This window comes from Phalacrocorax aristotelis, chromosome 5, assembly GCF_949628215.1.
Source record: "Phalacrocorax aristotelis chromosome 5, bGulAri2.1, whole genome shotgun sequence".
Lineage (NCBI taxonomy): Eukaryota > Metazoa > Chordata > Aves > Suliformes > Phalacrocoracidae > Phalacrocorax > Phalacrocorax aristotelis.
Window position 1 is genome coordinate 22503215 of NC_134280.1, and position 26130 is coordinate 22529344.

The following is a 26130-nucleotide window of genomic DNA, read 5'->3' on the forward strand; positions in this document are numbered from 1 at the left end:
AAATAAAAATGGAAAGGGGGAAAATTACAAACATATAAGGGGAATGAGCTCAGAAAGAATTTGCAAATGAAGGAAAGAGGCATTTTGGGATTTATTTTATTCCCTGCCAGGATTCTGCTCTCCCACTTCACACTGAGTCATTATGCATGTCATCTACTTGCAGCCAGCACAAGGTGCTAAAGGAGAGCAGGAAGATGAGAAATTAGTCAGAGTTACATTAGAGGTTTGACAGCAAAATTAGAGCAAACTGTTCTTGATGTGGAAGAAACGAGATAGCCAAAGGGCTGAGCCCAATGAAAGAGCAGAGTGTGAGAGAGGGCAGAGGAGGAGCAGGAACTGCCCAGCCCTGCTGGGTGTGGGAGGTCAGAGGGCAGAGGATCCTGCAGCTTCCCTCTTCACTGCCCTTCCTCTGCACAGCAACAGGGAGTTGGTAGGGAACGGGTGGAGAAGCAGAACAGGAACAACTGGGAGAGGACACGCAGCTGCCAGGAGTGGGGACAGCTTGAGGTAAGTTTGAGCAGTTGTTTTCAACTATTTTACAGCCCCAAAACTTGATCATTCCTAAAGGCCCCTAACTGACAAAAAGAAATTAAGCCCCGCGTCTAGTAACCATGTAAACCAGGTGTGTAGTAATAGAGAGAAGGTATAGGCCAGGTTCTGGTCTCAGCAACCATAATATCCATCCACAGGACCTAATAGAAGATATGCTTAGCCTCCCGTCTTAGAAGCAGAATATATTATTCTGGGAATCAGAATAAGCAAAGCAGGAGCAAAGCCCACCTCCCCACTTGCCCACCCCCCAGTGCTGCTGTGACCATAATCTGCCTCTCTTGACTTTCAAGGGGTGTAATAGCCTTCTCTTCCATGAATCCTCCCAGCTCTATGGCATGACCTTCCCTATTCATCATATCTCAACACGAACCTCTCACAATTCACTTACCAAGCCATAGACAGCCGCTCCAACCCCAAGCAGAGGGCTGACTGCAATGATAACCAAGGTCAATTTCCAGCCACTGACAAATCCCAGTAGGAATCCACATACAAAGGTGGTTAAACGCTGAATAAAGATTGGTACTTGGTCAGCAATAGCCTCATTAATTTTGTTAACATCACTGGGAAAAAAATAAAACAAACAACAAAAAACAACAGAAGATTGGTGAAGGTGATGATTTTGTGTGGTAGGTCTTCACCATATTTGGGTTAGTTGCTTTCCCTTGGAAAGGGCCCTTCCTCACCCCTATTCTTTCCACCATCATCCCTTCCAAAGAACCTAGGCTACAGTGAGAAAACCTGGTGCCTTTGCAATGGCAGAAGGCTTTTTTGTGTGAATAATGCAGAGAAGATACTATCTTTTCCCAGGAAAAGTTGTCCTGCCAGCAGACTCATTCACTAGCTCATTCTTACTGCTGTGCCCCAGCTGATTCAAAATAGGGGGCAGAGACATCCCAGCTGGATGCAGCTATCTGATAATGGAAAAACAGTATAGCAGATATGGCATTCCATGGGGCATTGAGGATGTACCATTCCCCTTGCGGGGACAGAAAAAGAGAGGAGGGCTGTAACTCCCTTCTAGTTCCACCTTCCATCACCTCCTGGTTCCTCTCTCCACCCTATCAGGTAGTTTGTTCTTTAAATAAGAGGGAGAGTGGGAAAACTGAGGAGAGCTAGTTTGTCACTGGGGCAGTGGGAAAACATGACAGCTCTATCACACGGGAGACAGTGGTGTAGCAGTTAACATTGTTCAGCCTCTAGGCAGTTGCAGAGTTTATTTGTTCTCTTATGCACTGCCAGCACAGAAAAAGTGTTTTAAAGCAAAACAGTCATTATACTTCTGCCACTCTTGGCTACTACCTCACCCCTGAGATTAGACGAACTGGAAACTCTTGGAATAAGTTAGGAACAAATGACGTTGAGGTTTAAAGTGCAAAGTTGTTAGCTCATTGATATATCAAGCTAAATTACAGTTCTGTATTGAAAAATTTAAGAGTGTTGAGTTGAAGAACTTGTTTATATTTCTTATGGAGAATGTTTTTGCAGCAGCAAGCCTTTTGTAGGTGCAGGACAATTTGTTCAAAAAAACAGGGAACTAAGTGTTATTTATTAGATAAATACATGCTCAGTTCCTATTTTTTGCCAGAGACATTCTTTACAGCAGCTTACATTTGGCATTTATTCCTCATAAAAAGAACACTACAGAAAGTCATAGATAACACCAGGCAGTGAGTAAAGACAAATTAAATCCCCTTCAACTACGGAAAAATCTTCTGCAGATGTGACTACTATTAAGCAGGCACGACTGAGAACAGGGAGCCACCTAGAGTCGGCGTGTTCACATCGCAGCTGCTCTCATCCTGTAAACAGGAACAACTAAGAAAAGAAGCAAGCCTTAAACTCCGCTTTTCTCAGGGCTAAATGTTTACGCAGGTTAAGAAGGTTTCTCCGTCTACCTTGGGTCCCTTTCTAAAGGTAGGTGCTTGTACCTTCTTTAGCAGAAGATTAAGCAAGGCTCACTCTTCTCTTTTAAAAGCAAACAGATATGTGCCCCTAATGTAATTTTCCTTTCTGGGAAGTGAGAGAGGGTTCAAACCTACATCTCTAGCCTCAGGGGAGTGTGCAGTGGCAACCAAATTACAGATTGCTCTGAAAGGACTGGGCATATGAGGAGAAGGAAAGGATAGGACAAGCTGGCAAAAAAAACACCAACAAAACCAACCCGATCGCCAAAACCCAATAAAAAAAAAAACAAAAACAAAAACAACCCACGTTTACTGACAGACAAGGCACAAAAGGGAAATAATTGTGACTTAACAGTTATGGCACTCAGTTTGAAGGTGGGGGACATAATCAGCCTGGTCCCTGCTCCCAGGAACATAGCTGTATTTTATATTAGAATGTGTTTGTCAAACGCCTAGATATTGGCACTCTGTTGTGTTTGGAAGGAAGTGCAAAATGTTCTCTGTAGCATATGTTTTTTCTACATTACTTACTCAGAAATTCGGGTGTTCAGTTCTCCTACAGATGTACAGTCAAACCAGCCTATATCCATTCGCATTACTTTCCTGAAATAAGCTTTCCTGATTTTCTGTATCTGACGAGCTGCAGCCAGAACCCAAAAGCAGATCTGGGAAGAACATAATGTGGCTGATAAATCATAGTAAAAAGTCTTTCTACTCCCAACAAATGGGAAAAAACAATTTGGCTAAAATGGGAATTTGGCTATTGATAAAATTACTGTTCAGGTAAAAAATATTCTAGCTACACAGACATGTCACAGATGTCTTTGATCTTTAAATAATCCAACAATTTTATAAAGGCTCTGGATCAAGCATTTGTCTCAGTTCTGGTAGACTGAGAAGAGATGCAAGCGGAATTACTCGTGCTGTTACATGAATATCATATGAACAAAAATGTTTCCATCTACAGCTGTAAGTAATATAGGGATGGCAGCCATCCTACCTCAGCAAAACTCTGGGATAGTTTCCAGGAAGGAGAACGACAAGTCATTTTTGTGATTATAAAAAGCTTCAAAAGCAGTGGACCCTTTAGCAGGTTATGCAGGGATCATCCAAGCTTGTGGCTCATCTCAGTCATAATGATTGAACCAGCACTACAGAATATATAGGGTGTTGTAGTTCTCCAACACTAGTTTTACACTAGTATTATTCTGTAATATCTTATAACAGAAACACAGGGCTCAACACAGTTGAGATGCCTAGTGGTAATCTGCATGCCCTTCAGCTGTTATTCTGGGAGGGCATGTGGTGGCATATTCCACTGTAACCATACTTGAGCAAGTATTTCTTGTGGTGTGAAAGGAGCAGCATGCATTCATCTCAATGGGTAAAACATATCCTCTACAAAGGTATGCATGCACAAATCCAAGGAGGTCTCAGGTTGCCAGAGCTAACCTATTTCAGCTGACAGAATAAGAACTGAAAGCATCTGCTTTGCTCAAATGGGCAACTGACTAAGCAGTTAAAGGGAACATAATTATTATAAACTTTTTTTTAGCAATTTAAACTTTGAAATCAAAATAGAGAACAAAATACTGACTTGGAGGTATCCTAACACAAGTACAGCACAACCAATTCCTGCATAGTAACTTGCAAACTTGGTCATTTCTTGTTCAATGTCCAGCAGTCTGAAAAAAAAGGAGGAGGAAAAAAAAAAGGAGTTAGCAATACTGTTTGAAGTTTCTCACAGATTTCTAATCTGGTGCTTCTTCAAGTTAGAGTCACATCAGCTGGCAAGCCAGCTTGGTTTGGTAACAGAGGCATTGTTTCCCAGTAGTGAGGCTACGACTAGCAGTGGCTGCTTTGCTTGCCCTCCCTGTTGCACAGGGGTAGGGTGCTGGCAGGTACCAGGGAGTGCTTTGCTGTCCTGGAGCAGCCCTGCAGTCCCTGAGAAACCCCATCAGACTGCATACTCTGAAAGAGCACAGGTGAGAGGGTGTTTCAAGGAAGAGCTGCCCAACAAGTTTTCATTAGATGTTGAATGCACTTGCTTTGTGCCGTTACAACAATTAATAACACTCAGATTTAAACAGTGCTTTACAGAGAGAAAGGAGAGCTGCTAAAGTCAATTCAAGTATTACTTTGTACCAGAAACTTGCTAATCCGAAATGATAATTTCTTTAACTCAAGTAGGAGTATGAAATTACTCCTAATATCAGTGAAGGGCATTGAGTTGCTGCTATTGCATTTAGATTACTTTGAAATAGGCATTTCAGGTCATTATTGGTTATACTTTTAGACAATTTCTTCAAAAGATCCTGCAGACAGCAAATTTTACTCTGTTTACGCAGAATTTGGTACACTGAAATTTTAAGCCAAAAGGGAACACTATGCACCTGATCTGGGAGGGCATGTGGTGGCATATCCCACTGTAACCATACTTGAGCAAGTATTTCTTGTGGTGTGAAAGGAGCAGCATGCATTCATCTCAATGGGTAAAACATATCCTCTACAAAGGTATGACATGATCTCTTGCAAAAAACAATCACAGAAACTGGTGCCTGACACAGATAGTACCATTTTTAATGCTTTAATGTACCCTGCCTGGTGCATAGTTGCTGCTTCAGAGGAACAGAGGTCTGTAGCAAATCCTGCATTCTATCTGCAAGCCCCATCTTGGAGGGCTGGCTTGGACAGCCTTGAGCAAATAATTTGGCCTCAGTCACCTATACATAGGAATGCGAATCACTTCCCATATGCTCTGAATTTCAGAGACATTTAGACAAGTAACTTTAATTCTAATTAAATATCTAATTAAATGTCACTCAGAGATTAGAAAACTCTTAGAATGATGCACTGAAAAACCAGCCTTAGGAAAGGCTAAAGGTTCAAATTTGGCTTTGATAGATACCTGTATCTGAATTAATCATCTGGACTCCATTTATTATAGTTAATGGAAAGAAACAGGCACTCGTATAGGGCAGTTCATCTGACCTGCCTTTGACATCTCCCATAAACTAAGCTTAATTGCACCCTAGAAGTGCTCTTTTTTCTTCAATAACTAAAGTTTAGCTAACTTGCTCAGAAATCAGCAGGCAACTATAGGTACATACGTCCCAACCAGAATGACCAGAAGTCATTATTACCTACAGTGTCATCAGAGAAAACAGATTAATGACCTCAGATGTGCAGCAGATACATCTGTTATCAGAACAATCATCATCAAAGAATATCCTTGCTTACATCTATAGCTGAAAGATCAAGACCCAAGTTGACCTTCTGTCCCTCCAGGTAATATCTCCAGCTCAGAAACAGGACTCTGTAACAAAAACCATGCCCCTTTTCTGCCTTATGTAAGTTTTAAAGGCTGAAGTGGACTTCCACTAGCAATGCATTCTCCAACAAGCCATAATAACAAAGGAAAAGAAACAAATACAAATACCTCTGCTACTTACCCACATCTTACTGTGGTGTTCTTCTCATTCTGATGAATAGTACCATTAATCCACACTATGGTGTTATTTACACAGGTCTTGCCTGGGTCTTTAAGCTCTTGCATTTCAATGTCATATTCAATAAATGTGTCAGCCATTGCACCAAACACAAGCAACACAGCTGGCTGGGCTGCTCCGTGAACAATAGCACAAAAACTACCAAGAACCATCATTAAAATTTCCACAGATGAAGAAAATCGAAACTAAAGAGACAAGAAAAAAATATGGTTTCTGCTGAGGCAGTCTTCGTGCTGGTTGTATACTGATAAATCATTAATCAGGTGGATCAGATGCAAAATCATCTCTAAGTTTCAGAATTATCCTCAATACAGAAAGAAGACCAATCTCTCTCTCCAATTTAATCAAATTGCACCTGTGATTACAACCTCATAAATTATTATGAGCTCCCTTTTAGGTGACAGCAGAATCTGACCATGTGAATTAATGTATTATCATATAACATTAATAGCTCAATATCATTCCACATTATCATAATTCCAGAAACTAGCTGAAAGATTAATAATAGTAATTATAATTCATACATATAGTCTGCTTTGCAGATTTCCTATGGGGACAGAGGGGGAAGGAAGGGAGGAAAAAGCATTCAGGCGTTAAGCAGAGCCTCTGAAGAGAGTTAGCCAATTTCTCAAAAGTCTGGGGTGCTGTGGTAGAGAGCCAACTAAATGTCTCAGAGCAAGGTCTCATAGTTAATATCCTAAAACATGTTGGCTGCATCAGGCAACTGTGCATTGGCACTTAATCTGGGAGAAATTTATAGAAATATAGTATGCAGTAAAATAAGGATTGAGCTAAGTCCTATTACCTTACATTTGCCATGGGCCAAGAGCATGCACACACACAGCTGGTGACACAGCTAAGATATAGCAATTTAAGTTACCTTTGTCATGGCTGTGTGAAGTCTGATTCTCAGGTTGAAGTCATGCATAAATATATAGATCAAACTGTCCATACAAAATATCAGTATCAAATGCTATACATTTTGAAATAGTGTAATAATAGCCTGCTGAAGAACCTGTCCAGGTTCTGTAGGTGCTATAATGTGTCTAAGAGAAGAAAGGGTGGGAATTTGGAGCACATGTGGAAAAGGGACATAAGGGCAGAGACAAGATAAAGGGAAAAACAACTCAGTTAACATAAAAGAGAAATAAATAAAAGGTCTTTCCACCAAAAACATCAGAAGAAAACTGTAGCACTACCGCTGTTTTGCAGACCTTGCTCATAAGAAGGCTAGGAATTCCCCTGATTAAAAAAAAAAAACCAAAACAAAAACAAACCAAAACACACAGAAAATGCAGAGATATGTGATATCTTATCTCTCAGCATGTCTGGTGCAAACATACTGTGTTTACCAACTGCACTTCAGGAGTTATAGGTCTGTGCAAAACAGGCTACAGAATTCAAACCCCTTTGCTTGATAGACACAGCTCTCCTTGTGGACAGATGGTTCTTTCCACCCAACTAAGTATTAGCTAGGTAGAGTACAAACCATATGAATGTAACTGCACTAGCCCAGTACTACAGTCAGGACCATATTAGTCTGGACACATTACAGGCTAATTGCCTAGACTACATGGAAAACAGAAGTAATCAAACCTCTTAGCTGCTAACTGCTGGGTTGGACATCTCTTTACTACATTAATTTTAAAATTTAGATGGATCCTATGGGATTCCAAGACCCATTAAACACTACACATATTGTACAACATTGTGCATTCCCATGTTTCTGTAGTTACCAAATCTTCTAACATCCATGGGGCAGTTACAAGGGAGCTAAATTATCTGCCAAATATCACAAAGCAAATTTTTGGCAGAAGTAAGAATGAACCAAGGTCACCTAGATCCCTGCTGTGCATCTTAATTCTTTTCCCCATATCTACCTGCAGGTTCAATGTAACGTGTTTAATAGACAATGATGACACAAATATTGATAATTGATACAAAGCTGACAAAATGACAAAGGATTCTATTAAATTCCCATTGACCTTGACGGCAGGACTTCAGGCCAAATGGTTTAATCCTTAAAAGCTTAGCTTAGTGACAGCTATTCCCCAAAACAACCGTAGAGATTATTGTCACTTATTCTGCATCACAATACACATAAAATATTTATAGCCATTGCTTTCATTACCAGCTGAAAGAAGCCAACACGAATACTGTTTTCTTTCTTTTCTGATGACCTTCAAGAACAGAAAATGTAAAATTATAAACTTGTATTTTAGTACATATTTTGTTCTATATGCAAAAATAGTACACAGAATTGAACTTAACTCACTTTTCACTTTTCTTCTCTATAAAAGGTTCTTCACATGTATAGAAATTCCTAGCAAAAAGGATAAGATTTTACATTAATTCTTTTATTATCTGGGTTACTTCTCTGAAATTGCATTTTATTTGAGACACTTTGCCCAGAATTTCAATAGACAAGCTGTTTCTTTCAGATTTCTTTGGAACCAGTGGTTTGATGGTTCTTTTAAATTTTAGACAGGGATTGGAACAGAGGTTAGGTTAAAATGATCTGAAGGTTTATGCTTTGTTCTATAAGTAGCTCCTCAAAACACTGTTGTTATAATATCGATTGTGGGTTCATGGGAGCCAGTTAGAGAAGAAGCTACCATTCAAATTGTTGGCTAGACCTAGACAGAGAAAGGTCCTGTTCCCATTGTCTCTTTTATTACCTGTATGTTCATAAGTCCATAGTGGCAGTATAATCTCTCATCCTACCACACCAGGTTTTTTTCAGTGCTCATATTATGTGTTGCTGTTCTGTAAGATCAGTTAAAATCTAAAGTGCTAGTTGAACCATTATGGATGGGACCCACACTATAGCAAGCAATCATCAGCTGTGTACATTCAGTGATGAATGAATAGGGATTTTGAATTTGGATAGTTTTTTTTTAATGAAACAAATGAATTCAAGCTATATGTGTCATGAATATTTTTTCAGAAACCAAATCCTATAAAGCCTGAAGAAATATTGAGATGTGTAGCAGGTAGGACCATATGTGTGTTACATGTGAAACTCCAACAGAATTTGTGTTTCAAGATATGTGTGAGGACCATGGTAGACCTTGAATACTGGTCTGGTGCTCTCTGGGACAGGCAACCTGACAAAGACAAAAATTAAGAGACGCTCCTGGTTCCTCATTCTAGGAGTAGTTCTCACACTACGTACACCACGTCAGAAAGAGGTGGCATAAATTACTGCACACATTAGTTTGCCTGCTACAGAGTTGTCTCAAGATCTAGGAAGAGGGAGGCTCTTAACCCTATTCAAATACCAGATTATAATTGAAGGCCAAGATCTGTAAGTAATTTCAGCTCTTAGCTGTCTAGAATTCTACATTTAAATCTTATTATCTAAGCTTAAATGGTGCAAGCTAATTCCTTTTATTTTAAAGTCTCACAGTTGAGCTTTAAAAGAAATTAATCAAGATTGATTGAAATTCCTGAAAACCTCATTTCTCAAACTAAAAGCGCCGAAGAAAGTCAAATTTTAATATAAAAAATATTTTCAAAAGAAAGACTGTATTTTGCTGCTATTACTCTGTGTCATAAAAGGTTTCTAGGAATGTTTTGGTCTACCTGTGTCAGTTGCATCAAATAAGGCAGTTCAACTCCTAAAGAACAGCTTTTCATTAAATACCATATATTCTATAAATGCGTCAATTTGTTCCGATAAGATTAACTTCTTTGAATACTGATTGCTCTGGTTGTGTACATGACTTACTCTGATTTCTTGAAGCTGTTACCTGTTAGGGAAAATAAATGCACAGTCTAGTTAATCATTACTGTTAAAGTACATAATAATCTGTAGACATGTGAAAAATAAACACTAGAACACCATGGGATCTGATCATTCCTGAGTTATTAGCATCTTATTCCCACCGATACATCTAGCCAGGGATGTGAACTGACATGAAAGGAGGAGCAGTAGCTCTTCACTCTTGCACTCCAACAACGTAGACACTGCAAATCCTGTGGAAGAGGGGCAGCTGTGCCCCTGCAGGGTAAGATGAACTCGTCACGTTGATGTCTATTCTTGGGATACTCTATAAGAAACAATAGCTTAGAGAAATTGAATTATACTACAAGGTATAATAATGCTGTAGGGCAACTCCTCAGTCCCCAGACCAGGTTGGGATTTAGCTCCCTTTCAAGAGATGTTGTTAAAGGCATCATGCCGACAGTACAACTTGTGTTTGCACAGGCCCCGAAGAAGTGTCATCATAAGGGCTGATGTAGAATATATTTGCTGTACAGAGACGACAATGAATAAAGATCTAGTTTTATGTATACAGGACAGTTTGGATAATCTAAGGGCACCAGGCCTATGCACGTTGCTCATTTACGATGCACTTGGCAGCTCAGCATCAGGTTCAGAACCATGGTATGCTTTTCAAGCGCTGCCTTCTTTTCTTCACATATAGTGACACAACACTGAGCTCGCACAGGCCTGTATCACAGAGCAAACAAAGAGGAACTTTGCATCACAATTCACAGAGGGTGCAAAGTCATCACTACAACCACAGATTTTGCCTTCATCATTTTCCTACCCAATGGAAGAAGGCTTTTCCACTGTCTCTAGGGTTTTGCATTTCCCAAGGCAACAGTGTTAGATGGAAGCAGTCTGAGACTCAAACTGAGGGAACAGCTGATTACATCTGCTTTTTGGGGTTAATAAGATAACTTTATTTAGCTTTACCTAACAATGACTCTATTGGTTTTATTCTGCTCTGTTTATTACTCAGACATGGTAAAAAGATTCTTTCAATAAGGACATATGTCTATCCCAGGAATCCCAGATGTTTTCCAGAAAGGTTTTAATTTGTAAAATTATAATTACAAAGAATCATTTGGTGATTGAAAATAGCTAGTTGTAAAGGAAAAAGAAAAATCTGTTTGCAGTTTTTTTAAGTTTGGTAGCTGGTGACAGCTGTAATGATTTGAAACCATTCCTAGAACATTCTCCAGGGTTTATTAGACAAGGCAAGGTTTAGAGAAATCTTCCTCTGCAGGCTGGTAGTGCACAGTGTTTTGGGAAAAATGAAGGAGCTGGCTACTGGGAGGAAAATAGGACAAACAAAAGAGTCTGGTGAAATAGCTTTCTGAGTCTAATGAATTTAAAGAAGGAAAATAATCATTGTCCAAAGGTGAAGAAATCCTAATCTTTGAACTTGAAGAAGGAAGCAGAAGTATATCAATGCCATTCAAGAGTGCGAGGAACTGCGGGCCACCTTTTGTGGGCCAGCAGTTTTTAAGCAGGAAGAGAATTTGGAATGACGTTACCTATGCTTAATTTGGAAGAAAGAAACAGATGAGTAACAGTTCACACTGCAAAAATTGAAAAAAAAAATAGAAAAAGAGGACAGAACATTATTTTTATTGAAAAGAAAAGAAGGTAGGGAAAATGAAATAATTTATTAACTATAAATAAAAGAGCTATAGTAATCTTTGAATGCTGAAAAAATTCTGAAAAAGGAATTAAGGCATTTAAGAAGGAAATTTTAGAATTTGAAAAAAAGCACAGAATCAAGGAAAAGCTGAAAAACTATGCCAAGAACGTGAGTTCTAACAGGTATTGTAAGAACACAGTAAAAGTTAAGCCTGAGGAGAGCTGATGCTTGATTCACAGAATCACAGAATGGTAGGGGTTGGAAGGGCCCTCTGGAGATCATCTCATTCAAACCCTTTGCATGAGCAGGCACACCTAGAGGAGGGGAGACAGGAACGCATCCAGATGGGTTTTGAATATTTCCAGAGAAGGAGAATCTACAACCTCTCTGGCCAGCCTGTTCCACTATTATGTCACCCTCACAGTAAAAAAGATTTTCCTCATGTTCAGGTGGAACTTCCTGAGCTCCTGTTTGCGCCCATTGCCCCTTGTCCTGTCGCTGGGCACCACTGAAAAGAGTCTGGCCCCACCCTTTTGACACCCACTCTTTAGATATTTATAAGCTCTGCTAAGATCCACTCTCAGTCTTCTCTTCTCCAGGCTGAACAAACCCAGGTCTTTCAACCTTTCCTCACAAGAGAGATGCTCCACTTCCCTGATCATGTTCGTAGCTCTCAGCTGGACTTACTCAAGCAGTTCCCTGTCTTCCTGGAACTGGGGAGCCCAGAACTGAACACAGCACTCCAGATGTGGCCTCATTAGGGCAGAGTAGAGGGGGAGCAGAACCTCCCTTGACTTGCTGGCCACACTCCTTTTAATGCAGCCCAGGATACCATTGGCCTTCTTGGCCACAAGGGCACAGTGCTGGCTCAGAGTCAGCTTGCTGTCCACCAGCACTCCCAGGTCCTTCTCAACAGAGCTACTTTCTAGCAGATCAGCCCCCAGCCTGTACTGGTGCATGGGGTTGTTCCTCCCCAGGTGCAGGACCTTGCACTTGCTTTTGCTGAATTTCATGAGGTTCCCCTGGGTCCAGATCTCCAGCCTATCCAGGTCTCGCTGGATGGCAGCACAGCCTTCTGGTGTATCAGGCACTCCTCCCAGCTTGGTATCATCAGCAAACTTGCTGAGGGTACACTCTCTTCCATCGTCCAGGTCATTGATGAATATGTTGAACAGGACTGGACCCAGCACAGACCCCTGGGGAACACCACTAGTGACAGGACTCCATCCAGACTCTGCTCCGTTGATCACGACCCTCTCAGTTCTGTTTTTGAGCCAGTTCTCAATCCACCTCACTGTCCACTCACCTAACTCACACTTCCTAAGCTTACCTATGAGGGTGCTATGGAAGACAGTGTCAAAGGCCTTGCTGAAGTCAAGGTAGACAACATCCACTGCTCTCCCTTCATCTACCCAGCCAGTCACACCATCATAGAAGGCTATCAATCAGGTTGGTCAAGCATGATCTTCCCTTGGTGAATCCATGTTGACTACTTCTGATAACCTTCTTTTCCTCTACATGACTGGGGATGACCTCCAGGATGAACTGCTCCATCACCTTTCCAGGCATGGAGGGGAGGCTGACTGGCCTATAGTTTCCCAGGTCTTCCTTCTTGTCCTTTTTGAAGATTGGAGTGACATTGGCTACCCTTCAGTCCTTGGGCATCTCTCCTGCCCAACAGGAAACAAACCTCACTGGAGGTTACAGCGCAGAAAAGATAATCAGCAGAATCCCAGTAGGTTTTTAAAGCAATGATGTTTGCTTTGGGAAAGGTGCTCTAGCAGTTCAACAAACTGGTTACTACCTTAAGCAGAAAACACAATGTATCTGAGAAACCAGAGACAAAGTCACTTGGAGAGGCCAAAAAAACCCCAGCTGTGAAAAGAGGAATAGCTTTAGTCCCAACAGAAAGTCTTTTCCCAAAATCCTATAACATGTGAAAACGACAAATACATAAGAAAAACTAACAGATTAAAAACAGCCCCCAAAATAGCTAGATAAATCTGGCTATTCTGGGAGAAGTTATAAGTAAGTGGCTGGAAGCGGCAAAGTTTTCTGACCCAGAAACAGAAGGAAATACCCTATTCTCATCATTCCTCCAGTCTTTACCAATATTTAAGACCACAATGCCTCATGCATTTGAAACTGCCTTCAGTTGGCAGCCTAAGGGAGAAGTTTTAAAGCCAAAACAAAATACAGCAAGGGAGGGGAGTGGGGAGATCTGTACTGCTTCAGCATGCAGATGGCTGCTCATCCCAACAGGATACAGATCAGAGTGCCGTGGTAGCAATATACTGGGGAGAGAGCAGACTTTCAGAAAATGTTCACATTGGTTTCTTTCACAGTCATGGAACTGAGGTTGCTGCTGCTGTGTTGCAGACTTTAAAATCATCTGCAGAATCTAGCATGCCAGCTTTGCTTTTAAGAACACATTCATGGTACTCAGAGAATAATTTCCTACACTATCTTCTTACCAGCTGTAACAATAGATTTGAAGTTCCTAGCAAAAACAGACCTTTGAATCTGTTGAATAGGAGATTATCTAGTCTAGGAGAATAATCCCAGCAAAGTGGAAGAGATTTGATGAGGATGGTTAAAATCAAAGGAATTATCTGGCTAACACAGGGACAGAAGGTGTGAACTTAACACCTTCTGCACGTGAAGCTCTTTTTCAGTTTCTAATGACAGACCAAAAAAAGCACATGTACTGTCTTCTAACAGAACAGCTGCTTTTATGTTTGCAGATATCAGTCAATCTCTACAAAGATAACAACAACCAAGGCTTAGTCCAAGCTCAGACTGAATACTCTCAAACTACTGTTATGCCAACAGTCCCATGAGAGATCCTATTACAGATAAAGATGGGAAGGAAATCCCAAACCCAGATAATGAATGGTACTAGATTTTAAATATAGACTTAGCATTAATCAGCAACTACTAAGTTTTAAAAATAACAACAGACATCACAGATCAAGTTATAGCTGGGACATTGTGCTGCTATATAGCATGGAGAGAGACCTGAAGAGGGCTTTCATGAAAAAATTAGTCATAAGGTCTTGAAAAAGTTTGACTGTTGTCTGAAATTTCATTTCATACATCGATATGTGAAGAATTTTGCTGCATGCCACAAGGTAAATGTATGGTAGATGTATGGTTCCCATGCAACGAAAGAGGCTGAGGCTGGACTGCCTCAAACCTGAGCTGTTGTCTAGGCAGGGGAAAAAGCACTCACTGTAACTCAGTCTCATATGGTTTCCTTTGACTTTTTTGTTGGTGAAAAATAGTTCCAAGAGAGAGGGACTGTCTTTCAACATGAGTCTCCAGTTTTCTGGAGGTAAACTGTCATAAAGTATTTCAAGTGAAATAAAACTGCATAGTCTGTATCACTATCCAGCTTGATTGTTTTAACAATACATCTGATGAACTAAAAGAAAAAAAGAGAGCCCACGATAAAAAAAAAACCATCCCTCCACCTCAAGCTGTGTTTTGCTTAGAGCTGATCCAAGAGCACCTATTTTTGTGATCAAGCAGGTGAAACTGGGAGTGAATGCCACATATGTGTTTGTTGAAAGTGGCTCTAGAAACTATGGAAGACAGAAATTATTATTTTCCCCAGTAAAGGTCCTTTACTTGTGCACCAAAGTGCTGAGTATAAAACCTAGGTGGATACCATGAACTTGTAAGCTGATAAGTAAAGACTGTCCATGAGTAGGGATTGTTATCCGTAGTTGTTTTGGAGGTAGCATACCCTTAGCAGCATGTACCACATAGCTCTCTATTTATACCACAGACTATTTGTTTTGCATTCTGTAAGCTATTTGCTTCACTTAGGCCACCCACCACCTATTTTACAGGCTTTATAAAATAAGGAGCTGGCTGAAGAATCAACTACTTACATTTGCCATCCAAGTCAAAAGCATAGTTATCCTCTCCCAATCTCTTGATGCTACGAAGCACAACAGGGTCAGACATGGTTATTAGTTACTTAAATCAGAAGTCCTGAAGAAAGAGGGGGGGGGGGGGAAGAGTATCAGCATACATTTGTCTGTGAACATACAATGATACTACATTAAATTCCTGTTTACCTCAGTTTTGCCTTCATTATCCCAGGGCAATGCGACTGATTACAGCACAAGTTATAACAGAATACATGTCCAAGACACAGTGAAACTACAGAGCGGAAAAACACAGCGAAGCATGCCCAGTTCACCTGTAAGTGCAAGGCCTCTGAAAAGCTTCAGTGCCTCCTGCCTTGAGTGAGGCCTGCTCCACAGGGCTTTGCAGCCCACTGCAAACAGCCCTGTCCACATTAATGGCTGTATTAAAATAAACTACTGCTTTTGTGCAGTTGACATCTGTGGCTTATAGTCTGAGATAGTAATATGGCAGATCCTGCCTCACTTATGAGGGAGCAGCAGGCAGGAGACCTGCCCCTGCCTTGTCCCATCCTGGCTGGCAGCAGCCAGCAGGACCATGACAGGGGGACAATCAGGGGACAAGAAAGAAGGCTGGGGGAGGACCCCAGGGCCACACTAACATCTGCAGCATCACTTCCACCACCAGCTGCGCTCCCATAGCTCTTGGCTGGGACGAATTACCTGGCAGACCTGGTCCTCTGGACAGGTTTATTCCTAACTCAGCACTGACGTGCTGAGCAGATGTCATACATGAACAGAAATAAGGAGACAAAATTAACACTCTTTTGTTAAAGAAACACTTTTGTGAAGCAAAATCTGCCAGTGGTACTAATTTTGGCCGGGCAGGCCTGGCTTCCAAGATAGGACCTTGGGAAAAATGCTGCAAAAGCCCTCCCCAAATTATGCCCTTTCATAACCAAAGTCAGCTCGTCCACACCATTATTTAACGTAATGTATCCCAAAGCATAGTTTATTCCAGTTATTAAACATCAACATTTGTATGTTTCTACTTCTGTATAAACCACTCACAACCTCTCATTTTAAGCATACTACAACACATTCAGGTATTAAAGCTTTAACATCTTTTACCCAAATGACACAAGAAGGTTTCTGTGTAAAAGACACCTTTCCACAGATTATTTGTGTTACACCACCTACCTTCCCAGCCAGCTGAGTTTTTACCTGTTTAACCCTCTAAAGGAACCACTTCTGTTCTGCTAATAGTATTAAAACTACCAAAATCCTTCATATTGGCAACAGCTGTGTGATTAGCCGCAGCTGGGCAGTTCCTTACAAGTGGGAAGGGCTGAGAAGAAGCATGGCTCTGAAATTACTGGAAGGTGAAGGAAATACACCCATTACTAGATCCAAATAGAGTAACATAAGAGGAGCCAGTCCAGTGGTTCAGGATGCATATGTGACTTTTAATAATTTCACTTCTCATGAAGTCCTAACCTTTCATTTCTGTTACTTTTTCTCTCCCAACTGGTTAATGGTTGGACTTGATAATCTTAAAGGTCTTTTAGGTTCTGTGATTCTAAACTAACTTTCAGGAACTGCTGTCCCAACCAAGCGCTTCTCTTTTTTATCTTCTTCTCCTGAATTTTACATGTACATGTCTTAGCACATCGCTGAATCATCACTAAGTCAGTCTGGAAAGACCATAGTCTCTTGATTAATTCTAAGCATCCAAGGCAAAGTTCAATTATTCTTGTGTCATCTTAACTGATGTTTATCAAAGATGCCTGAAGAACTCCCCAGGCAATTAGTGCTTCACCAGCCTTATTGCTAAAATATTTTTCTTCTAATGTCTAATCTGAATCTTACCTGTCATAATTTAAACCCATTACTTCTTGTACAATCCACCAAGAACATAATAATTCCTTTCCACTTTGTAAATAGTATTTATCTGAAAAATACTAGAAAGTCTCCCTCTTCAGATGAAGAAAGCAACTAATTCAATTTTCCTTGGTAGGGTATATTTCCTAAACCTCTGATAATTTCCACTCCAGATTCTAGCACTTTTTTTTTTTTTTAAGTGACAAGTGCATAACAACACTACAGCACCAGTCTTACCAACACTGAGCAAAGGATAAGGATTCATGCTTCACAGATTATATTCCTGTTTATGAAAACCAGTATGATATTTGTGTGTTTTTTTTTTTAACAGAAGTGTCACATTGTTGATCCACATTCTGTTTTTAATCCACCAAAGCGATTCATTTTTTGCAAACTGCTACAAAGCCGGTTGCTTTTCAAACTATATTTTCACAGTAATCCTGCCTGCTGTTGTCCATATTTAATAGCACCTTGCATTCTACAGCCCATTTTAAGTGTTTGTTAAGGGAATTTTGATTTCTAGTCCTGTTCTTCAGCATATCTGCGGTCTGTCCTCCCTTGATGTCATGATCAAATTTAATAAGGGTGTTCTCCATTGTGTAATCCACATCATTATCAATGTTACTGGATTATACCATGTCACCTCCTCCTCTGGTGATATTCCAAAGTCTTTGCCTTCTGGCCAGTCCATAATCAATTCCAAGATTCCTGGGCGACTGGCGTTTCCTACTCGAGCCCTCTGGGTGATCAGTGCAACCCATTTACTCCACGTAGCATCAGCTGCATGGTGTGTGAAGGGGACGTTCCCTCTGAACATCCAGCCCAGCACTGGCAGTCGGGGTGCCAGGAGCAGCTGTGCCTCAGTACCAACCACTTCTGAAGCAGCTCGAACCCCTTCATATGCTGCCAATATCTCTTTTTCAGTTGGAGTATAGCGGGCTTCGGACCCTCTGTATCCCCAACTCTAAAACCCCAGGGGTCAACCTCGGGTCTCCCCTGGCGCTTTCTGACAGAGGCTCCAGGTAGGGCCATTCTCCCCGGCTGCAGTGTAGAGCACATTTTTTACATCTTGTCCTGCCTGGTCTGGCCCAAGAGCTACTGCATGAACTATTTCCTGTTTAATCTGTTCAAAGGCTTGTTGTTGATCAGGGCCCCATTTGAAATCATTCTTTTTCCGGGTCACTTGATAGAGGGGGCTTATGATCAGACTGTAGTGTGGAATATGCATCCTCCAAAAACCCACAACACCCAAGAAAGCTTGTGTTTCCTTTTTGCTGGTTGGTGGAGACATGGGTGCTATCTTGTTGATCACATCCAGGGGGATCAGACAACGACCATCTTGCCATTTTATTCCTAAGAACTGGATTTCTCCTTTTACTTTGTTTTACTAAAACTTTACTTGGTTTTATGGCAAAACCAGCTTTCAGAAGGATTTGGACTATTTTCTTCCCTTTCTCAAAAACTTCTGCTGTATTGCCCCACACAATGATGTCATCAATGTATTGTAGGTGTTCAGGAGCTCCACCTTGTTCCAAAGCATTATGGATCAGTCCATGGTAAATGGTAGGGCTGTGTTTCCACCCCTGGGGCAGTCGATGCCAGGTGTACTGGACACCCGTCCAAGTAAAAGCAAACTGTGGCCTGCACTCTGCTGCCAGAGGGATTGAGAAGAATGCATTAGCGATATCAATTGTGGCATACCGCTTGGCTGCCTTGGACTCCGGTTCGTATTGTAGTTCTGGCATGTCTGGCACAGCAGCACTCAATGGCGGCGTGACTTCGTTCATGCCACGATAGTCTACTGTTAGTCTCCACTCTCCATTAGACTTCTGCACTGGCCATATGGGACTGTTAAAGGGTGAGTGGGTTTTACTGATGACTCCTTGGCTCTCCAGTCAACGAATGAGTCCATGGATGGCGATCAGAGAGTCTCGGTTGGTGCAATATTGCTGCCAGTGCACTGTTGTGGTGACGATCGGCACCTGTTGTTCTTTGACCTTCAGCAACCCCACAACAGATGGGGCCTTCGAGAGGCCAGGCAAGGTAGACAGCTGTTTAATTTCCTCCGTCTCCAAGGCAGCTACACCAAAAGCCCACTTGTAACATTTTGGGTCCTTGAAATACCCTATCCTGAGGCAGTCTATGCCAAGGATGCATGGAGCCTCTGGGCCAATCACAATGGGGTGCTTTTGCCACTCATTCCCAGTGAGGCTCACTTCGGCCTCCAATACAGTTAGCTCTTGGGATCCCCCTGTCACTCCAGCAATGCTGATGGGTTCTGCCCCTATATAGTTTGATCGCATTAAGGTGCACTGTGCGCCGGTGTCCACTAAAGCTTTATATTCCTGTGGGTCAGATGTGCCAGGCCATCAGATCCACACAGTCCAGTAAACCCGGTTATCCCTTTCCTCCACCTGTCTGGAGGCAGGGCCCCCCTAGTCCTGATCATAGTATTCATCACTCACTTCCTGTAATTATGAATCATGAGTGTCTTTGTTAAGATCAGTCAGGACATCAGCACTTCTGCTCCTCTGTCTGGAGAATTGCTTACGGGAAACTGGAGCAGCAGCTTTCCTGGAGAAACTCCCCTGAGTAATTGTTCTCCCTTGCAGCTCACGTACCCGTGTCTCTAGGGCTGAGGTAGGTTTTCCATCCCACTTCTTCATGTCCTCTCCATGATCATGCAGGTAAAACCATAGGGTGCTCCGTCGTGTGTATCCCTTCTCTTGAGCCAAGGGACGCTTACTCCTAATTGCTAAGGTACTGGTCCATACTGGTGGGGAGTAGGACGTATCTTCTTTGAGTTGCTGGAACTCTTGGGACAGTTTCTCAACAGCAGAGACGAGCGAGGAAGAGAGATTCGCTTCATATTCCCGGAGTTTATCAATCAACTCAGCCACCGTTGGTGTCTCGTCATCTTTCCAGGACATCACTGCCAATGAGTTTGCATGCGAAGATGGTGCACGCCATACAAACTTCCGCCACATGGGTCATGTGCACTCAGCTTCATCTGGATCTTTGGAGGACCGTTGGTCATCCAGGTCACCATAAACCACCTCAAGCATGGCTAATTCCCTTAGATGCTGAATGCCTTTCTCCATGGTCATCCATTTTCCTAGGCGAAATACAATATCTTCTTTGAAGGGATACCCCTCTCTCACCGTGGACAGGAGCCGCCTCCAGAGGCTGAGGGCTTGTGTTCCTTTTCCAATTGCTTTATCAATGCCCCCTTCCCTAGAGAGGGATCCCAGTTGTTTGGCTTCCTTCCCCTCTAATTCCAAACTACTGGCCCCATTATCCCAGCATCGGAGCAGCCAGGTGATAACGTGCTCACCAGAATGACGCCCGAAATCTTTCCATATATCCCGCAACTCACTCAAGGATAGAGATCGGGTAGTTTCCGTTTCTTGTACACATTCTTCCTCTTCCTCCTCCTCTTCTCGTGATGGCCCTGGTTCCTCGTAATCTCTTTCTAAATGAGTTGACCTTCTCTTCCATGATTTCTTCTTGCATATAGGGGCAACTGATACTGGCACAGGTTGGTCCTCTGATTTAGCTGCAACGCTTGGCACAGGGGTTGGAGCAGCTGCAGCATCTGTCGTGAGGGTTTGAGTCGCCGCAGTGCTCATCACTGGGGTTGGAGTAGCTGCAGTATCTGTCGTGGGGGGTTGAGTGGCCGCAGTGCTCATCACTGGGGTTGGAGTAGCTGCAGTATCTGTCGTGGGGGGTTGAGTGGCCGCAGTGCTCATCACTGGGGTTGGAGTAGCTGCAGTATCTGTCGTGGGGGGTTGAGTGGCCGCAGTGCTCATCACTGGGGTTGGAGTAGCTGCAGTATCTGTCGTGGGGGGTTGGGTGGCCGCAGTGCTCGTCACTGGGGTTGGAGTAGCTGCAGTGTCTGTCATGGGGGTTTGGGTGGCCGCAGTGCTCGTCACTGGGGTTGGAGTAGCTGCAGTGTCTGTCGTGGGGGTTTGAGTGGCCGCAGTGCTTGTCACTGGGGTTGGAGTAGCTCCCTTCTCTTTCCCTTGGGGGTACTGAATCGTGTTAAATAGGGCTCAATAGGCATAAGCCAGGCCCCAGCACATTGCAGTGATTTGTATCTCTCTGGAATTGCCAGGGTGACAACATACTTCCTCCAGATGTTCTACTAATTTTCCAGGATTCTGCACTTGTTCAGGGGAGAAGTCCCACACCACGGGGGGTGCCCACCGTCTTAGGCATTTGCCCATACTATCCCACATACCCTGCCATGCATAGCTATCAAGCCTTGGGGCAGATCTCTGGATTATATTCTTAACTTGCTTACTAACCTTAGACAGATCTGATTCCATCTGCCAAAGCAATATCAACAGATGTATCTTGACTACCCAAGGATGTTCAAGATACTGAAAAGTTGTTGTAATGAAGGAGGAGACATTATATAAGATGGCAGCTACGGTGCCATTCTGTATTTCCTCCACAAAAAATTTCTCAGAGGAGGAGGTATAATGGCTAATTGCCTCCATGAGGTGGTAGCTGAAGTACAGTAACGGCTTCCATACAAGACCTAAATAACCGAAAACAGTCAAGGCCAGTGTTTTAATAACAAGTCTCCTAGGCAAAACATCTCTAATCACTGCAGAGCACAGCAAACTGACAAAACCAACAGCAAGTTTTAACATGTACTTTACAATCAGCATGGTAAAGACTGGACAAACTAATACTGAGAGCAGATGAATCAGTGCTGTGACCAGCAACTGTTATTATCTCAAACCCTTTGTGCCCCACGTTGGGCGCCAAAAATAGACTGTCATGGTTTAGCCTCAGCTGGCAACTGAACACCACGCAGCCACTCGCTCACTTCCCCCCCCCACCCCTGTGGGATGGGGAAGAGAATCGGACAAGCAAAAGAACTTGTGGGTTGAGATAAGCACAGTTTAATGATTACAATAAAATGATAATAATAGTACCAATGATTATGATAATAATGACAATAATGTTAATATAATAAAATGGAAAAGGAAGGGAAAGGTTAAAAAAAGGGAAAAAAAAAACCACATGGAAACACAAATGATACAACCGCTCACCACCCGCCGACCGACGCTGCCCGTCCCCGAGCCGCGATTGCTTCCTCCTCCCCCAGCCAGCCCCTCCCAGGTAACATACTGGGCATGACGTTACATGATATGGAATATCCCTTTGGTCAGTTTGAATCTGTTCTCTTAGCTGTGCCGCCTCCCCTCCCGGTTTCTTGTGCACCCAGCATGGGAAGCTAGAAATGTCCTTGACTAGTACAAGTGCTACCCATCAACAGCCCAAACATCTGTGTGTTATCTCAACAGGTTTTTTTTTCCATGCTAATTCCAAAGCACAGCACTATACCAGCTAGAGTGAAGAAAATTAACTCTATCCCAGCTAAAATCATGACATACCAGAAGCAAGACAGACCTCTGCAGAACTTTGTTTAGTACATGCACTCATTTGGACATTGGTTCTTTGATTGCTACTCTATGGATGTAGTTGTTCTTGCCTAAAAGTTTCTGATGAGCAGAGACCATTTATTCATCCACTGGTCAGTAAATTCTGAACCCCTCATACTCTGTGACCCCCTACATTGTTATACAATTTCTCTCCTTAAGTAAATGCATAAAGCTACATCACTAGCAAAACGTCTGGCCAGGACTAGGATAGCCACAACATAAAATTACAGGAGCTTTTAATTCATCCCCACATACAGTGAAAAACTTTACAATCTTTATCATAATTTTTCCATTCTCTGAGACAGATGGCAAATGGGATGAACAAGCTATGGTACTGCCTTAAGTTAAAGTCTCTACCATGTGCGCATTTCCAAGTTCTCTTTCTGTTCTTTTATATATCAGAGAACGTTGTAACACCTGCTTCTGACCAGAAAGAAAGGAAAGCATCATATACATATGACTGTTTCACATGGGCCCTATCTACAAATCATTAAATTTCACTTCAGCTGGATTTGCATCAGGGATCTATAAAAGAGGATTTAGCAAGGGCTTAATTTTCAGATTACATTATTCAGTTTATATTAAAATAAATGTAGATTCCCCAAAAGGGCAAGCATATATTCTTGGCAGCTTTAAGTCCCTTGAGATTATGTTTTCACTGAAGATGAGAGTGACAAGTTTCCTGAAGTAGGGAAAAAAAATAAAATCACTCATTTCTACAGTGAAAACAGAGTTATTCTTCTCCCTCCCTCCTGCCTTTTGCTGTGTCTGATTGATTGAAATAGTCTGAGACAGATCTCCAAAACGTTTGTTCAAATCATCCTAAAGTTCCAGAATTTTCTTAAGAAAAAGAAAGTTTCTCAACCAGCTCATTTTTGGCAGTGATCACATTCTCAAGACAATTTTTTTTAATATGTCAATTCAGTTGTGAGGTTGGAGCTAGAGATCTGAAAACACAGGCTTATTGCTCCATTTACAAAGAAGTTTGACAGTGGTAGAGCAGGCTGGGGAGCCCTTCACAGTGACATGATTCTAAGGAAAACAGAACTTAAATGTGCAAATGGCCTAAGGCTGACCAGATTTTTTTAGTTTAAGTATATGTTTTTAGGATGAACAGAGTTCAAAAAAACATGAATTAATAAACTTCAAAGAAAGCCACCAGTGTGAGAAAAATAATCAAATCACAATATCTCTATCTTTATTAAAGCTTTTCAGATTTTTGGGTCAAATGGTTAAAGCATCATTGGCTGAATTAATAATACCCAGAAGATACCAACTGCAACCATACACTCATATTTTCTCCTGCAAAAAATAGTTCACCACAATGATAATTTTACTAGCAATTTGTCCTTAAACATGAAGCCATCACTTGACTCTAGATCTAGTACTGACGGCTTTGGACTGTTTACCACACAAGTAATGGAACTGTATAAGGAAAGCTGAGCTAATAGACAAACTGCTGATTTTGCACTGATATTAGTATAATTGGAAATGTCACCTGGATTATGAAAATGGATTCTGCTGGAGTAAAGAAGCATTGTTGCTACCTGTTCAGATATCAAAATAAATCTAAACTTTAGGGGCAGTATTTACACACACATTCCAGCAGCTTTAAAATACTTTATGACTTCACAGAAGTATAAAACATACTACTGAATGTGGCTCCCGGTGAAAAGCTATGAAGTGGTTAAAAAAACACCCACACTGCATTTCTGCTTCAGAAAGATAATAGATAATGTCACACTCTAAATTGATGAAGAAGGCAAAAGTAAAGCAAAGCAAAGTCTCTCGCTGCCTGTCCTCTTTCAGCTATTTATTACCTGACTTTGGAATCATAACATCTATACAAAATTTTGTAATGGAACACTGCAAAAATCAATCTCTCCTATAAATGCAGGTATAAAACATCATGCTGGGATATCTCATTTCAGTGGTTGCTCTGACACTGTATTTTAAGACTATGAAATGTATTTTGCAACGGATTTTTTTATGCCTGTATGTTAATGCAGTTTTAAATAATAGGCAAAGTGAAAAAAAACCCCAATGACTGATAGACTTGAATAAGGATTCTAGTTACAAACGCTTGCTAGAGCTAAGATTTCTGGAATTATGTCACTTTTCCAATCAAATTGTAACTGTCCCACATTTTTGAAAGGAAACAAAATTTTCCTGTATTTTCTAAAGCTCAACACATCAAATACTATCCACATACTATCCTGTCTAGCAGGCATCATTCATTAGCTGACTTAAACAGATTAGTATAGCAGATTAGCATGCTGTCTTAGAATATTAAAATAACCTTACTCAGGGTTTGAATATTTAACTGGGGATCACTTACAATATCTTGAAAAATACTGTTGCTGAGATGCCTGCATTAAAAATATTTAGATAATAGAAATCAGAGATAATAAAAGGCATTAGATCATCCCATCTACCCCTGTGTGTGCAAAATATAAACTAGAAGCAGAGAATACCTCAGAAATTGCACGGAAGTGAAATATCATTTTACTCTAGCCAATTAAGGTATGGCTGCTAGGTTTTTGATAAATAAAAATCTTTAAGGAAATCAAAATCTACATTTAAACAAGTAATACTTGGATAATGCTAACAAAGGAACATACGCTATAGAATGAAGTAACATTAGGAGGTGATCCAAAGCCCTTTGGAATCTTTTTCAAATAACATCTTTATTCATATCAATCAGATCTTTATTGAAGACCAAGGTGGGGGGGGGAACCCAATGAAAATTGGCCCTGAAAGCACTAGTCTTCATTTTTCTTTAAAACTAAGTTCCTCAGATATTAATGATAGCATACATGCAGAAAGACATTTTGCTTGCAAATAGAAAATGGATGTCTGTTCCTTAAACAGTCCCATTCAAAACCAAACCAAACCCCAAAAATAAAACCCCAAATCCCCCAAACGACTAACTGTGAAAAGGATTTACAAAACAATTTAGCATTTAACTTAAATTGTTCCAAAGTAAGAATACAGGTACTTTTCAGTTCAGAAAGTTTCATCAGTTAACTCTAAAACATCAAACATGATAGATTTTTTTACTCACCTGTGTCTATGAAAACTCATGTATCAGAACAAATTACAAGGATCCTATTCAATTAGGCAGTGAAGCACCCAACCATTTCCCATCATGTTTTCGTTATTCTAACCCATGTGTCAGAACTGAATCTTTAAATTGGGCATTGACTATTTGTACCCAGGTCAATAACCATGCGGTCAGAATGGTTACAGTTCATTGACATCTAATGGAAGGTTTAAATTTGACTAATGTAATCTCACAACATAAAGTCAGGGCACTTGGAAAGCAATTATACACGAGGAGACCAGATGGTTCTCTGGAAAAAAAAAGCGCTCACAATGAATGTACGGGAAAAGATTATTACAGCATTATTTTATCAGCATTAGTACAGAATTACTTTATTAGCCATGCAGTAATTCGGTGTACACTACTGTCCCTGCAGTAAATAGCAACATCAGTTGAATAATATGAAAATTGGTTCAGAGAATAAGCTAAATGCAGATTAAAAACTTGCTCAATA

The 26130-nt window shown here is 41.3% G+C and overlaps 2 protein-coding genes across 8 annotated transcripts in view; one reads left to right on the top strand and one right to left on the bottom strand.

Moving 5' to 3' along the window:
* Positions 1 to 25765, bottom strand: part of ABCB11 (ATP binding cassette subfamily B member 11) — a 59433-nt gene extending 33668 nt beyond the window's left edge. For 2 of the 6 annotated variants that reach the window (XM_075093373.1, XM_075093369.1), the window contains exons 1-9: positions 25638 to 25745; positions 15258 to 15360; positions 9696 to 9717; positions 8241 to 8288; positions 8097 to 8145; positions 5909 to 6150; positions 4054 to 4141; positions 2988 to 3121; positions 941 to 1112 (exon numbers count right to left, since the gene is read on the bottom strand). In XM_075093373.1, the coding sequence (XP_074949474.1) occupies positions 941 to 1112; positions 2988 to 3121; positions 4054 to 4141; positions 5909 to 6150; positions 8097 to 8145; positions 8241 to 8288; positions 9696 to 9717; positions 15258 to 15333 (831 nt within the window). In that variant the 5' untranslated portion in view covers positions 15334 to 15360; positions 25638 to 25745. Of the gene's footprint in view, positions 1 to 940; positions 1113 to 2987; positions 3122 to 4053; positions 4142 to 5696; positions 5722 to 5908; positions 6151 to 8096; positions 8146 to 8240; positions 8289 to 9695; positions 9718 to 15257; positions 15361 to 25637 lie in introns of those variants that run through there. The other 4 variants (XM_075093371.1, XM_075093372.1, XM_075093374.1 and 1 more) reach the window with 4 other exon arrangements.
* Positions 378 to 26130, top strand: part of DHRS9 (dehydrogenase/reductase 9) — a 42385-nt gene continuing 16632 nt past the window's right edge. The window contains exons 1-2 of one of the 2 annotated variants that reach the window (XM_075093384.1): positions 378 to 507; positions 2271 to 2466. The gene's annotated coding sequence lies outside the window, so the exon portion shown is untranslated. The remainder of the gene's footprint in view (positions 508 to 2270; positions 2467 to 26130) is intronic. The other variant, XM_075093385.1, reaches the window with a different exon arrangement.